General features: G+C 37.0%; 1 protein-coding gene and 1 long non-coding RNA gene across 7 annotated transcripts in view; one reads left to right on the forward strand and one right to left on the reverse strand.

Annotated features, from left to right (window-relative positions):
• Positions 1-17,486, forward strand: part of PLPPR1 (phospholipid phosphatase related 1) — a 278,398-nt gene that overhangs the window by 239,442 nt on the left and 21,470 nt on the right. For all 4 annotated transcript variants that reach the window (XM_036854367.1, XM_036854370.1, XM_036854366.1 and 1 more), the window contains one exon: positions 2,578-2,710. In XM_036854367.1, coding sequence (XP_036710262.1) covers positions 2,578-2,710 — 133 coding nt within the window. The remainder of the gene's footprint in view (positions 1-2,577; positions 2,711-17,486) is intronic.
• Positions 1-17,486, reverse strand: part of LOC118896513 — a 104,369-nt gene that overhangs the window by 61,457 nt on the left and 25,426 nt on the right. The window lies entirely within an intron of this gene.

The raw sequence follows: 17,486 nt of genomic DNA on the forward strand, positions 1-17,486 counted from the left end.
CTGGTCCATATTGGGAATTCCCTGCAGAGAAATCTTCAGAGAAGTTAAGGTCAGAGGGTTCTACCCATACATAGATATTCTAACGAGTCAGTCTTTTATTCATTCAACAAATATTGATTGAATCTACTATATACCAGTCCCTGTTCTAGTTACCACGCAAGGAAGGGCAAAAGTCTTTCCCATAAGGACATCATAGTCAAACGAAGAGGGACATACAGACAATAATTGCAATTAATTGGGTAGATGTCAGGATAGAGATCTGTGTAATATGTTGTGGGAACAATGACAAGGCAGGATCTCCCTTTTCCTGAGGGGACCTGGCAAAGTTTCTTTATAGTCTACCTCGTTAAACTTGTATTCAAAAAAACCTGCATTAATCTGATATGCTTAATTCATTCAACATTGAATAACTACTCTGTACCTTACACTGGGCTATGCCCTGGGGGCATAACTGGAATAAGACATGTGGGACATCCCATAACAAGGAATAACAATGATAGTATGTAATCGTACTATCATTGTAATTTGTGATAGAAATGGAAAGGAGAAACACAAGGTAAGAGATTCACGTACAACATGAATGCCTAAGCTAGTCTGTGGGAGCAAAGAAAGCTCCCTCAAGGAAATACTATTTCATGTACCCGACTATGCATGAATTTATCCCCATCTGTTCACTAAGATAAAGAACAGTAATGCAGTGCCATCATTGCAGTGGAGACAAACAAAGCCCCTTGGCACCTTGTTTTGGCAGAGATAGGTCTAACAAGAAAAGAGGGAGGGCTGAGTTCTCGAAACTATTCAAATATTTTCACCTGATGGAGCATCAACTCATTGTTAATTCCAAAGGACGTCAAGCACAAAATATTCTTAGACATACATAGACAGCACCTGCCAAGGTGATCCATGCTGGCCCATCATTTGTCTGTCTGACCCTGAACTCAGTCTTTTCCTGCCAATTTCCATCCCATTCTGACTTGCCCATAGTTCTATTTCCATTACACCATTCTATCTTGTACTTTAATATCATCTACATTTTTTAGTGTTTAAAGCATATTGCATTTGTTTTGTTTTCTATGTTGTCAACATTAAACACAAATTCAACAAATATTTTATTGCATCACTGCTGAGTAAAAGTGTAGCAGTTAAGAGAAAGGACTCTGGAGCCAGGTTTTCCTGGCTTCAGAGCTAGGATTCGTGACGACCTTGGACAAATTATTTAACCCCTCTACACCTCAGGTGTCTTATCTGTACAATGGGATAACAGTATCTATTTATAGACCACCTGCTAGAGCTGCTTCAGACACTGTCTGGCTGTGTGTGGCCAAGTTCCTGAGACTTTCGGGTTCCTCCCTCATAAAAGGAAGGGGAAAACATCTGTAGACGATTCCAGTTTTACTATTCTATAACTTCCATCTCTCATGTGCCATTCATGACGTTGGCATCTTGATCCATCTAAACAGATATTCTATAATGATAGGAAGAGTATAAGGCATAGGAATTCTTAAAACATTGATGAAGTTTATCTAAAACCACAAGCACACGCATAGCAAAGAAGAACAATTATAAGATCACATTCTTCTGGGGAAATATTGAAATGAGGGTTCAGAAAATAAAAGTGGCATATGATGTGGTGGTAAATGTGGACTTTGGAACCCAGTTGTACTGAATACCAATCCCAGTGCCTCCACATGCCAGTTGTATGCTCTGGAGGGTAAGTTACTTAACTACACTGAACTTTCATTCTTCACCAGTAAAGCAAAGGTAATACTACCAACACTAGGGATTTTGTTACCATGAAAACTATTATGATAAAGTGCTTGACACCCAGTTTGCAATAGATAGTGGTAATTATTAACTTTTTATTCACTGAAGGTTCTCAGTCTTCAGTCGCGGCAGTGTCAAAGTTGGTGACAACTTCCCTCATGCCAGATCCTTATTTTAAATGGGAATACAGTGCGCTGGGTGCTATAAGCATAATGAAGAAATATAAGATATGGTCCCTGTCATCAGGAAGCTTACAATGTGCACAAAGGCATTATGATTTAAATGGTAATATACGTGTATTAGTTCAAGATAACGAGAGGTGCCAATCATAAAGGTGTGACAGTCAACCAGTTCAGAGTAGGAGAATATCGATCAGGCAAATGTGTTCAAATAAAGATGGTAGTATTGCCACATAATGAAGTAATATTGCGATGGGTGCGTATAATGCCCTCCTGGGCTGTCCCAGTCATTCCGCATCATTGCAATGCACACATTCAGTTAAAAATATTCAAATCCAGCCTGAGTGAGCCTTATCATAGATTCTATTATTCAATTTATTATTTCAGCTTAGGTTTTATATGACTTTAGAATTTAATATTATAGCCTGAAATCTATCTGAAATTATCAATTATTGCTTTCTCTAATTCTTTTGAAGAGTTAACTGCAAATTACTATATAACTCTCCATCTCTCCAACATGATATCTTCTAATGTAATTGTGAAGCCTCAGAAGTTTTGAGTTTTTTCTTAAGCTACTGATCTCTTTTATCAGACAGCTATCCAACTTGACAATTCTTCAACATTCCTTCTCCAGATTTTTATTGGTGAGATATCCATGTATTTCATAAAGTCAACCAGAGAATCTCTGATTGCCCAGGAGAAAACAATTCTGACCGGAGAATGCTGTTACCTGAACCCCTTACTCCGAAGGATCATAAGATTCATAGGTGAGTACAAGGGCATGTTGGACTAAGCCCTCACTTATAGGTAAAACTTACTAAACTTACTGAAGATGAACACACTTGATAAAATAACTTAAGCTATGGAAGCATCAACTTTAAAAGCAAGAGTTGTTTTGGGGATTTTCCAGGAAGTACAGAAATTGAGCCTGATCCAGGTGCCAAGTCAAATTTTTGATCCTTAAAGTGAAGCAATACTTACTAAATTGTTTTACAAATGATTTCAACTTTGATTTTTTTTTTGCCTACACAATACTTATCTGAGATTCCCTTGGGACATATATTTTAATATTGACTGGATATTGCCATATACCCTTTAGCTGAGTCAGGCAAGGGGGTACAGCATCAGGAGACACCAGTTAAATGAACTAGAAATAATCAACTTTCCTGACAAAACTTTCCTATCCGGTAACTTTGTTATACAGGGAACTTTAAAAAGTATGGAAAATCTAATCCATCAGGTCTTAAAAAGAATGCCTTTCCAAAGTTGGAAAACAAATAGTTTTATTAGTGTTCATGATGAGGAATAATTAAGACATTTTCTATAACCCTCCTTCTAGGACTTTTATAAAAATCCTGAGGGTATATGGATAATGATTATAAATAAGGGAATGAATGTGTATGTGAGTAAAGGTAGGAATATAGATCTCTCAGAGTTCCTACACGGTGAGTACTCAGTAAGTAGCTATTAGTGTTCTAATGAGATCCTGCAAATACCTACTGGTCAGGTGTTCATGGGAGCCAGGATAAAACTCTGAAAGTATCAACATGGTGCTAAAACAAGCCATGATACCATTTAGAACATATGGAACTGACAACTGAGAAAGTGAGGGCCAGAACACAGCTCCTTTGGTTATCCTTAATCCTTTTCTTCCTGTTGTAGAAAAGGGTCGAATTTCCTCAAGTCATGAGCAAATGATCATACCAAAATCAAATATGCAGTAACTTCATGCACCCCTATGTTCACAGCAGCACTATTTACAATAGCCAAGACATGAAAACAACCTATATGTTCATTAACAGATGAATGGATAAAGATGTGGTACATATACACAATGGAATATTACTCAGCCATTAAAAAGAATGAAATAATGCCATTTGCAGCAACATGGATGGACCTAGAGATTATCCTATTAAGCCAGAAAGAGAAAGACAAATACCATATGATATCACATATAAATGAAATCTAAAATATGACACAAATGAACGTATCTATGAAACAAAAACAGACTTACAAACATAGAGGACAGACTCATGGTTGTGGGGTGGGGGGCGGAGGGAAGGACTGAGAGTTTGAGATTAGCAGATGCAAACTAGTATATATAGGATGGATAAACAACAAGGTCCTACTGTGTAGCACAGGGAGCTGTATTCAATATCCTGTGATAAACCGTAATGGAAAAGAATACGTAAAGAATATATATGTATAACTGGATCACTTTGCTGTACAGCAGAAATTAAACACAACATTGTAAATCAACTATACTTCAATAAAATTTTTTAAAAATATGCAGTAACTTCTAACATTGGCATGGGAGTTAGGGAAGTAGTAGAGTGGGAGGGCTAAGAAAACCTAAGTTAAAAGAAGTAACCCTTAACATTAAAATAGTCTTCGGCATTTACTGATGGTATTTGCAGAATGACCTGTGGGCGTCTGCAGCCGGCTCATTGGGTATACCCTCATCCATATGATGTCACCTCTACCTAGTTTACTCATTCCAAACAATGGTGCCTTTCAAAGACATCCAGAGTTTGGTCACTTGCTACCAGAGTGGCTTCAAGGAAGACAAGAGGAGAGGCGAGAATATTTATTATACAGAACACTGGACTAGACACTTTATAATTTCGTTGGATCCACCCAACACCCTATAAAGTAGGTTACAGTTCTAACTGTGCAGATGAAGAATATGATATAAAATGGGATAAAGTAACTGTTCCCAAGGACTGTGAGTGTGTGGGTAAGGCTAATAATGCCTGTATTAGGGATCTTCTAAGCATGAAAAATACTATGATAAAGTGCCTGACACCCAGTTTTCAATAGATGATGGTAATAATTAACTTTTAAGTTTTCATTCCATGATTTTGCTTTCCATGGTTTCAGTTACTCACAGTCAGCCAAAAATATTAAACGAAAAATTAAAGAAATAAACAATTCATAAGTTTTAAATCATGCTCCATTCTGAGTATGATGAAATCGTGTGCCATCCTGCTCTGTCGTGAATTATCCCTTTGTCCAAATTATCCCACCCGTCGGTCACTTAGAGGCCGTCTGGTTATCAAATCAACTGTCATGATATGGCAGGGCTTATGTTCAAGTAATCCTTATTTTACGTAATAACAGCCCCAAAGCGAAAGAGTAGTGATGCTGGCAATTTGGATATGCCAAAGACAAGCCGTAAAGCACTTTCTTTAAGTGAAAAGGTAAAAGTTCTCAATAAGGAAAGGAAAAAATCACATGCTGAGGTTGAACAGTAAGAACAAATCTTCTGTTTGTGAAATTGTAAAGAAGAAAAAAGTAATACACGTTAGTTCTGCTGTCACACCTCAAACTGCAAAAATTACAGCCACAGCACATGGTAAGTGCTTAGTTAAGATAGAAAAGGCATTAAATTTGTACAATAAGATATTTTGAAAGAGAGAGATTACATTCACCTTTAATTACAGTACATTGTTATAATTGTTCTATTTTGTTATTATTGTTGTTAATATCTTACTGTACTTAATTTATAAATTAAACCTTATTATAGGTATATATGTATTAGAAAAACATAGTATGTATAGGGTTTGGTATGATCCACAGTTTCAGGCATCTACTGGGGGGTCTTGGACCGTACCCCCGTGGATAAGGGGGGACTACTGTAATTTGTGATCCCTTGGAGAGCAGGGACTATATCTTTTTCACTTTGTATCAACAGCATATTGCAAAATGCCTGGCACATAGTAGGTTTTCCATAATTTTTTTGGAGGAGTAAAGAGCAAAAACTAAACTCTGTTAAATCATAGATTTGCCTAAAATTGCTTCCATAAATGCTGATTCTTAAATATTCATTTGCCTCCTGTTTAATTAACTTTATTACCTCTCTTCAGCTTAGTTCTAGAAGATTAAGGTACATAAATAAGGCAATTTCTAAGAGAAAGTCAAAAGTCTATTCTGACTTTTCATATAGGAGCGTTGAAGATGGGGGGAGGGGTCTATCTTGAGATGGGTAACTTTTTCTTAGTATCTGTGGATTAAATTTTTCCATAAGAGAAAAAAACATATTACTTGAAGTAAAGATCCTTTAGATGGAGATGTTTCCTTTGAAAAAATTAAATAAGGTAATAAAATGCATTAGAAATGTTATTGTAAAGATCTTAACAGTCTTTTTTTCTAGCCCAGTAGCCACCAAAGTACACACCATGCAGATGGCATTAGAAAATAACAACTGTTTCAGCTAACTATTCTAATTAAGCTGAAATGGCATGACTTTGCTCTTGCAGTTTATGTAATTATTCTAGAACCCATTATCAACAGTGTTACCCAACAAATACAATCAGCTTCGCATTGCAAAAATGCTCAGTGGCCTAGCAAAATATTTTTTAAAAAAATAATGCTTTATGCTGTCAAGGATGAGAAAAAACTTGGGATTCTAGTACAATTCTAGTGAGACTAAGTTGATATACCCTTTCTGCACAGCAATTTGACAGTATATTTCAATAGCCTTAAAATAAGCCTCCTTTTTAACCCAAAATCCTACTTCAAATAATCTTTCCTAAGGAAATGATCAGAAATGTAAATTAATTTTTATGGACTAAAATTATTTTGTCATAACATAAATTAGAAATATCCAATAATGTAATTTTTACAAATAATGCTACCATCATAAGGTACAGTCTCAGAAAATGGTATTTTTTAAGAATTTTTAATGAAAGGGGAAATATTCATGATATAACACTATGTGGAAAAAGTCAAGACACTAGGAACCTATGATTATTTCTAAATAAAAAGAATGCAACATGATATGTATGTGTGTATATGTATCTGAACATGTATTTGTGTGTGTACGTATTTGTGTGTGTGTACATGTATCCCATAGAAAAGAGATTGAAGAAATGTAGAAGTTAACTGTTGTTATTCCTGAGTTGTAGGTTAATAGGTGAATAATTTTATTTTTTGCTTTTTATTCTGTAATTTCCAATTTTTTTTTAATCATAAATATGTATAATTTTAAAATCAGTAAAAGAGCTAGACATTTTGGGAGGAGTGGCAAAAATAGAGGCTATCCCAAAGGATGGCCAAGTCCTCTAAACACAGTGTTTGGCGTCGAAAGCAGAGCTGAAAGTGGCACCTTGGCTCTTGAATTCCCTGTCTTCTCTAGACTGTGTGGCAGGGACTTGAACAGATAGCCCCTCACCCCACCCCACAGAGTCAAAGTAAATTTTAACTGAGAAAATGGCAATAGCCAAGTCAAAGGGAAAACATTCAAATTAAACCATCTCTTCCTGTAGACAAATGCTAATTGTGTTGACCTTGACAGAGAGGATTGAATTCCTCTGATTCACACATCCAACAATAAATTTTTTCCTCAAGGTTCTCATCATTATAAGGAGGACGAAATAGACTCACAGACATAGAAAACAAACTTATGGTTACCAAAGGGGAAAGGGCAAGGGGTATAAATTAGGAGTTTGGGATTAACAGATACACACCGCTACGTATAAAAAAAGCAACAAGGATTTACTGTATAGCACAGGGAACTGTATTCAACAACTTATAATAACCTATAATGGAAAAGAATCTGAAAAATATATATAGAGAAAAAACTGAATCACTTTGCTGTATACCTGAAACTAACACAATATTATAAATCAACTATACTTCCACAAATAAACAAACAAAAAGAGGATGCCTGGTTTCCCAGGCTTCAGCTATAAACCCTCATAGTTAACTTCTGTAACCATTTCTAAACTGTTGTATAATTTCTCACATTGTGTTACGTGATGTGGGAAGGGAGGAAAGAAATTGCCTGAACTAACAAATTTGACCAACGTTTTATCAAAACAAATGTGGTCAAATTAGTGACACATATTTAAGGCTTCTCCCTTTCCTCATTTTTGTCTCTCCATTCCTTCCCTTCCTGTATCAGTTCCTTCGGTATTCATTAAATTGAACAACCACCATACACAGATTTAAGTTCCCAAAAGAGATAAACCTGTACATTCTCTTTTCAGCAACAAAGACAAAATAAGGAAGTCACATTTAAATTCTTGTCATTCACAAATATACTTGAGTAATCATATTCTTGTAAATATTAAATAGTAACTTTTTAATTTAATACTGAAAGTATGAATAAAAAGCATTAGAATTTCATGAGGGTTTTTGGTTTGTTTGCCTTCTTGAATAATTTTCTTTTGAGTTAAAGAAAAAACTGATCCAGATATACCAAGATTAGATTGTCTTTTGGCACCTAAAATAGCCTGTCATCCAGAAACTGTTTATTATGGGCTTTTCATTTGGGATCACACAGTTGCTCCATTATTACTTCCAATAAAAATTTAATTAAATACCAAGCAAGTCTTAGGCCATTTAGGTCAGGTCTAAGGATTAGATAGCACTGGACAGAATAGAAAGTACCATGGTAAACAGTTAATTCATGTAATGCTAATTAATTGTCATAAATTAAGTGTGATCTAAATGAAGCATGAATATTTTAAATGCAGCCTCAAAGGTCACAGTGTTTTATGGTTGTAAGAATTCATACCCTGAGACAAGCTCAGCCTTTTCAAGAACTAGAAAATCCTTCTCAATTTTGAAAGTCATTTAGATGTACTTTATCTGAAAGGACACTCCATTTGATTCAATCAGTCCATTTCTACTTGCATTCAGTATTTATAATTATAAATGGGGGGGGACTGATCATATTTTCAACCTTCAACAAGTAATTTGTTGGGCATGTACCATATGCAAAACACTGATTAAGGTGTTGAGGACATATTACTGAACCAAACAGAGATTTATGTGCTCTCATTGAATTTATATTCTAGTGGGGGAAGCCAGGCATTAAATTAAAAATCATAAATCAGATGTAAATCATAGTGTTTGTGAGAAGGTAAGTGTTATGGGGGAAAATAATGTAGAAAAAGGAAATAGGGGGTTTGTGGAGGCAGATATGCAATTTTAAACGGGAAGGGAAAGGCTACCTTACAGTGAGAATCGTCTAGAGTTGGCAGCGACTTCACAGCAGGACAGTGACCATCCCAGGAAACTAGGTGCCCAGTGAACTAGGCCAGCCCCATGTGCTAACTGTGGAAGCTGACCTTGGCTGCATAGTCTAAATATCAGTTGCAGTGCCCAGGCACCCGACTTTAGTTCCGAGTCCAGAGGCTTGACATTAAAAGAGAAATGTCAAAAGCAAGGCAGGGCATGGGCCTATAAATTGAGGGAGATATTTCTAGAACTCAGCAACAAGAACCAGATTTGAAGCCTAGGTAAATAGATGAGGAGGAGAAAGCCAGGATGGATCTTAGGGAGTAAAGGGAACCTCAGTCTCTGGACCCCATGAGCAGCCAAGCCACCAGACTTCGAGATGAAGATGTTGGGTGCTTCCCACTCGGGACCAGGATTGGCTCTGGATGCAGGGAGGGGAGGCATTCTGAGGCTGGGAGCCTTGGCTGACTTCAAAGGCATAACCAGGGATCAAGCTCAGTGCAGAGAACAAGCCTGCTCCGCTGTGAATGTCATCCTCACTGAACCAGAGCATTACAGACCCAAACAAGACTCCTGGCCCAGAACTCTGTAAGTTACTCTAATTGTCAAGAGGAACGTTATTTAGTCATGAAACTCAAGTGACCCTTTTCTGAGGGCCCTTCCCAGCACCAGTGTTTAGAGGCTGGACTCAAATAAAAGGTCTAACTGAGCTGCTTAGGACTAAGTAGAAGGACAAGTAAAGATTGATGCTTAAGGACTCACTAAAAGGACTAAAGATTGCTGCTTCCTCTAGCACTTTTCAGATTAACCAGCGCAAATTCATGGCACTTCAGTGAATTTATTTGCTGTAAAGCAGAGTTTCTCTGCCTCAGCACTATTGACATCTTGGGCCACTTAATTCTTTTGTGTGTGGAGGAGGGGACATCCTACATTGTAGGCCGTAGGATGCATTGTAGCATCCCTGGCCTTTACCCACCAGATGCCAGTAACACGCCCTCCTCCAGTGACAACCAAAAATGTCTCCAAACATTGCAAAATGGCCCCTGGGGACAGGATCACCCTCAGTCAAAATCCACTGCTGTCAAGGTTTAAAAAAGTATTTCAAAGACTTTTAAAAAGTCATTATTTATGTTTTATTAATATTTATTAACATTAATAAAGTTTTATTAATATTTATGAATATTAATAAAGTTTTATTAATATTTATGTTATGCAAGATTACATACCACAAAATCAGGCACAGCGAGGTACAAAAATACCGTCTGAATATCAGAAATGACTCCCAACAACTGATAAAGGGCAGTTTCAAAGTCTTCTACGATAAAAAAAAAAATAAAATTCACAATATGTGCAAATATCGAATCATTGCGTTGTACACCTGAAACTAATATAAGGTTACATGTCACTCACACCTCAATTTAAAAAAGAAAAATACAGTAGTGTGTGCTTTGAAAATAATGTAAATTATTAGAACATAATAGAAGTGATCAGGAAATGCTGATGCAGAAGGCAGCAGCACCAGATCAGTACGGGCTGGTCACCCACAGCTCTGGCAGCGGCCTGCCGATGGAACTTGAGGCTGGTCTGGTGGTGGGAATGGGGGTGCATTCAGATCTACAGCTTGATACGAATCATACTTATCCATATTTTCGTACTCTTATAAATATGAATCAGAAAGGGCAAAATTTGAAGGCTGTTATTTGGAAGCCCTCCAGGCTTTGATTGCCTGATTTTAGATTTCTTGGTAGGTAAGGAATGGAAAATCTTCCCTCTTCACATTTAGTTTGTATCTAGGTATACTTTCTAGGCTTATCTGTGTCCTCCTCCTCCAGCCATTTTATTGTAAAATTATCATTGCCTCGGGCGAACTTTCAGGATTTTGTCTATCAGCGTTTGGATCCACACTGCCTAGGGGAAGTGAGAAGCAGATACTGAAAGGCAGCGACAGTGAGAGAGGAGGCTGACCCTTGAGACAGAAAGCCCTGAGGGAGCTGTCCTGACTGAAGAGTAAAGACCCTCCTGTTCAGATAAAACCGTGTTATCAAGAAATCAGGCAACTTTATGCTTTGGGGGAGTAGAAGTGTATTGGTTTGCTCTTTCATTTATAAAAACATTTGGGGGCTTTTCTGGTTGATTACTCTTCCTCTTCCCTTACCACGATGTGATGCGTAGTTACAGTAATGACACAGTATTCTTTAAACACCACCAGCTCATTGTACTGTAAAAAAGGTGCTTTATTAATACAAAGGATGAATAACACACAGAGTTGAATATATGTTTGAGGTTGTTAGAATTATAGGGTTCTTATCTCTTTCCTGTTTTCAAAATAATTTTATAATCAACTTATTTGAAATACTGAGGATATCCCCATCCCTCAGTTATAAAAATGAGTCCCTAATATCTACATAGATCTCACAATTTACAAAATGTTTTTTACAATGATTTTCTACGATTTGCATTAATAACCCAGTGATTTAGGTCTATTTAAAACCTCTTTTACAAACCTGGAAGAAATGGACAGATTCTTAGAAATGCACAAACTGCCGAGACTGAACCAGGAAGAAATAGAAAATATGAACAGACCGATCACAAGCACTGAAATTGAAACTGTGATTAAAAACCTTCCAACAAACAAAAGCCCAGGACCAGATGGCTTCACAGGTGAATTCTATCAAACATTTAGAGAAGAGCTAACACCTATCCTTCTCAAACTCTTCCAAAATATTGCAGAGGGAGGAACACTCCCAAACTCATTCTACGAGGCCACCATCACCCTGATACCAAAACCAGACAAAGATGTCACAAAGAAAGAAAACTACAGGCCAATATCACTGATGAACATAGATGCAAAAATCCTCAACAAAATACTCGCAAACAGAATCCAACAGCACATTAAAAGGATCATACACCATGATCAAGTGGGGTTTATCCCAGGAATGCAAGGATTCTTCAATATACGCAAATCAATCAATGTGATACACCATATTAACAAATTGAAGGAGAAAAACCATATGATCATCTCAATAGATGCAGAGAAAGCTTTCGACAAAATTCAACACCCATTTATGATAAAAGCCCTGCAGAAAGTAGGCATAGAGGGAAGTTTCCTCAACATAATAAAGGCCATATATGACAAACCCACAGCCAACATTGTCCTCAATGGTGAAAAACTGAAACCATTTCCACTAAGATCAGGAACAAGACAAGGTTGCCCACTCTCACCACTATTATTCAACATAGTTTTGGAAGTGTTAGCCACAGCAATCAGAGAAGACAAAGAAATAAAAGGAATCCAAATCGGAAAAGAAGAAGTAAAGCTGTCACTATTTGCAGATGACATGATACTATACATAGAGAATCCTAAATATGCTACCAGAAAACTCCTAGAGCTAATCAATGAATTTGGTAAAGTAGCAGGATACAAAATGAATGCACAGAAATCTCTTGCATTTCTATACACTAATGACGAAAAATCTGAAAGTGAAATTAAGAAAACACTCCCATTTACCATTGCAACAAAAAGAATAAAATATCTAGGAATAAACCTACCTAAGGAGACAAAAGACCTGTATGCAGAAAATTATAAGACACTGATGAAAGAAATTAAAGATGATACAAATAGATGGAGAGATATACCATGTTCCTGGATTGGAAGAATCAACATTGTGAAAATGACTCTACTACCCAAAGCAATCTACAGATTCAATGCAATCCCTCTCAAACTACCACAGGCATTTTTCACAGAACTAGAACAAAAAATTTCACAATTTGTATGGAAACACAAAAGACCCCGAATAGCCAAAGCAATCTTGAGAACGAAAAATGGAGCTGGGGGAATCAGGCTCCCTGACTTCAGACTATATTACAAAGCTTCAGTAATCAAGACAGTTTGGTACTGGCACAAAAACAGAAATATAGATCAATGGAACAGGATAGAAAGCCCAGAGATAAACCCACACACATATGGTCACCTTATCTTTGATAAAGGAGGCAAGCATATACAGTGGAGAAAAGACAGCCTCTTCAATAAGTGGTGCTGGGAAAATTGGACAGGTACATGTAAAAGTATGAAATTAGAACACTCCCTGACACCATGCACAAAAATAAATTCAAAATGGATTAAAGACCTAAGTGTAAGGGCAGACACTATCAAACTCTTAGAGGAAAACATAGGCAGAACACGCTATGACATACATCACAGCAAGATTCTTTTTGACCCAGCTCCCAGAGAAATGGAAATAAGAACACAAATAAACAAATGGGACCTAATGAAACTTAAAAGCTTTTGCACAGCAAAGGAAACCATAAACAATACCAAAAGACAACCATCAGAATGGGAGAAAATATTTGCAAATGAAGCAACTGACAAAGGATTAATCTCCAAGATTTACAAGCAGCTCATGCAGCTCAATAACAAAAAAACGAACAACCCAATCCAAAAATGGGCAGAAGACCTAAATAGACATTTCTCCAAAGAAGATATACAGATGGCCTACAGACACATGAAAGAATGCTCAACATCATTAATCATTAGAGAAATGCAAATCAAAACTACAATGAGATATCATCTCACACCGGTCAGAATGGCCATCATCAAAAAATCTAGAAACAATAAATGCTGGAGAGGGTGTGGAGAAAAGGGAACACTCTTGCACTGTTGGTGGGAATGTAAATTGATACAGCCACTATGGAGAACAGTATGGAGGTTCCTTAAAAAACTACAAATAGAACTACCATACGACCCAGCAATCCCACTACTGGGCATATACCCTGAGAAAACCATAGGTCAAAAAGAGTCATGTACCAAAATGTTCATTGCAGCTCTATTTACAATAGCCAGGACATGGAAGCAACCTTAATGTCCATCGACAGATGAATGGATAAAGAAGATGTGGCACATATATACAATGGAATATTACTCAACCATAAAAAGAAATGAAATGGAGGTATTTGTAATGAGGTGGATGGAGTTAGAGTCTGTCATACAGAGTGAAGTAAGTCAGAAAGAGAAAAACAAATACAGTATGCTAACACATATATACGGAATCTAAGGAAAAAAAAAAAAAAAGGCCATGAAGAACCTAGTGGCAAGACGGGAATAAAGACACAGACCTACTGGAGAATGGACTTGAGGATATGGGGAGGGGGTGGGGTGAGATGTGACAGGGTAAGAGAGTGTCATGGACATATATACACTACCAAATGTAAAATAGATAGCTAGTGGGAAGCAGCCGCATAGCACAGGGAGATCAGCTCGGTGCTTTGTGACCACCTAGAGGGGTGGGATGGGGAGGGTGGGAGGGAGGGAGATGCAAGAGGGAAGAGAAATGGGAACATATTGTATATGTATAACTGATTCACTTTGTTATAAAGCAGAAGCTAACACACCATTGTAAGGCAATTATACTTCAATAAAGATGTTTAAAAAATAAATAAATAAATAAATAAATAAATAAATAAAACCTCTTTTACAGATAAAGTAACTGAGGTTCAGATTGATTTTAATAAAATCTATTCTTCAAATTAAAACCATGACATCCAGACAAGTAGACTGCTGTCAGCCTTTGGTGTTTCTGTGACATATACAGGAAAGACAGACCCAAGAATCTTGTTCTGTGAACCCTTGAAATTAACTATCCAAGGAACTGATGTATTTACTTCTGTCAGAAACTTCTTCTTGAAGCACAATATTTGATGTGTGTAGATCAATTTGCACTGATGGTGTTTGTATTATACTAGAAACAAAGTCAGATTCATTGCTAAAGTGATGAGAAAAGTGCCTCATTCAATGATGACATATCTTAGGTATTCTATCATCTTCTTGTGGGAAAATTATTGGCTAAAATATTGAGGAATTCTTGTTCTGTTGTGACAAGGCAAACATTTCATCAGGGGCATGCTCTAAATCCTTGCCTCTTCTCAGCGCGTGGGTGAGAACTAAAGTGCTCTTTTTCATGGCCTGACGCCTACCCATATATTTTCTTAAGTACATGAAAATACAAGCTTAGAGGGTCGTGAATAAGAGTTTGGATTTAGAGCCATAACTATTTAGTGTCTAATCCCAGCTCTTCTACTTACTAGCTGTGTGAACTTGGTCAAGTTAATTGACCTCTCTGTGCCTCAATTTCCTCATCTGTAAAATGGAGATAATGGTGTCTACCACAAAGAGTTGTGGTGAGAAGTAAATGAACTAATATTTCAAAGCATTTAGAATAATACCTAGTACATACTAAGCGCAGTGTATTGGCTACACTATTATCCTCATTACCTAGTATCCATGGCAGTCTTATTTAAACATCTCATCAGCTCAGTACACCTTGCTAGGAAATGGGATGAACATGGTAACTGCAGATAAAACGTCTTCATTAGGAAACTTCTAGTTTGAATAAAACATGTTACAGAGAAAACATTTCAACATGTCTTCTTTTTCTAAAGAAATGGTTGTTTCCTGAAGGAAAGATCTTCACAGCTGAATTGAGAGCACATTTGCAACAGCAGAATTACTTTCTCCACTGAGATTTCCCACTAGGGACCTTGATGTGGCAAAAAGAAAAGCAAAAAGGAACTGTATTCATTTCTTTGTATCTTGTATTCCATTTGCAATGGTGCTTGGATCAAAGATGTGATCTAGAATTAAGACCTGGTGATTGAATCAGAATGTACTTTGAGGAAAGTGAACATAAGAATTCCTTAGATGTCCCCCCTTCTGCTGTCAAAATGGTGACCACATGCCACTTGCTTGTACTTGTTTGTGTGGGATAAGATCTTCATCAATTTTCCCACTAAAATAAAGGCCAGGAATTGAGTTGAGTTGAGCGTGTGTTTCCATGTTTTTTGAACATCGTTGTAGAAGAACTACCACAAAAGATTCACAAAGGTGATTAACTTCTGAAAATGAGAAAACGCTCAACCATACTTAATCTCACACAACACAGTCCTTGAATTCTCTTTCATTGCAGTTTTGCTAACATAGACAGGAGAGCAGTCCTCTTTCAGAAACGTTTGATAAGAGGTTGAGAACATATGCTGAGGAAGGAGTAAGAGTCCCCTCCCCTTTTCAGAGAGTACTATTACCAACCTAACCCAGATAACTTGTTTTTATGTCTTTTCCACTATCCTTTTTTTTTTTTAATTCTATGTGTTAGTTTCTCCACATGAAAAATATGTAGGAGCCATGCTTTCATGTACCCATGTGTTAATATTTAAACTGACAACTACTGCAACTTCTCGGAATCAAAAATGGGGCAATTTGTCCCAAAGATGTGCATGTCTATGTAAAACTGTACCCAGGTGCATCATGATTTCCAGTTTCTTGTGCTTCACAAATGTCTACAGTAAGAAGTCTTTCCTGTATATATAGCATGGATCTTCAGACTCCAAATTAAGGTTCTTTTCTCATTCTTGCTGCATTGAAAATGGAGAATGCTCTGATTTCCAAACTATGATTTACAAGTTTTCTGACTCCTGAGACACTTATAAAGCCCCAGTTTTCAATGATCCTCTGTTTGCTAAGACACCTAGCACTCTGCAGGATTTTGTGGCATTTATTAAAAAGAAAAATGGTCCCTACATCACACATGCCAAGTGGTTTCATGTCAAACCCACGTTCAACAGAATCAGGGATGTGAGACACCAACATGAGTTAGAAAATTTGGACAAGTTCCTATGCTCTTTTACCCTCTTCTCCTGTCAATCTTCTCTGAAGTTTCTTCAGCAATTGATTCATGATTCCACAAATATTTGTTTGCTATGGACCAGGTTTGATACTAGGTGCTTGGATACAGTGTTGAACAAAAATAGATGTGTTCTCTGCTCTTTAGAGCTTGCATATTCTACAATCCTAATGGGAGAGATAGACATTACTGAATAATCACACATATAAATTTCCTACTGAGATAAGAGGTACAAAAAAGAAGCATAACGGTACAATAATAGTCTAAAATAGGAGTATTTTTTCCTATGCACCTATGGTCAATTAATCTACAACAAAGGAGGAAAGAATATACAATGGAGAAAAGACAGTCTCTTCAATAAGTGGTGCTGGGAAAACTGGACAGCTACATGTAAAAGAATGAAATTAGAATATTCTCTAACACCATACAGAAAAATAAACTCAAAATGGATTAAAGACCTAAATGTAAGACCAGATACTATAAAACTCCTACAGGAGAACATAGGCAGAACGCTCTTTGACATAAATTACAGCAATATCTTTTTGGATCTGTGTCCTAGAGTAATGGAAATAAAAACAAAAATAAACAAATGGGACCTAATTAAACTTAAAAGCTTTTGCACAGCAAAGGAAATCATAAACAAAACGAAGACAACCTACAGAATAGGAGAAAATATTTGCAAATGATACGACCAACAAGAAATTAATCTCCAAAATATACAAAGAGCTCATACAGCTCAATATCAAAAAAAACAAACAACCCAATCAAAAAAAACGGGCAGAGGGTTTCCCTTGTGGCACAGTGGTTAAGAATCCACCTGCCAATGCAGGGGACACAGGTTTGAGCCCTGGTCCGGGAAGATCCCACATGCCACGGAGCAACTAAGCCTGTGCGCCACAACTAC

The sequence above is a fragment of the Balaenoptera musculus genome, chromosome 6 (assembly GCF_009873245.2).
Source record: "Balaenoptera musculus isolate JJ_BM4_2016_0621 chromosome 6, mBalMus1.pri.v3, whole genome shotgun sequence".
NCBI lineage: Eukaryota > Metazoa > Chordata > Mammalia > Artiodactyla > Balaenopteridae > Balaenoptera > Balaenoptera musculus.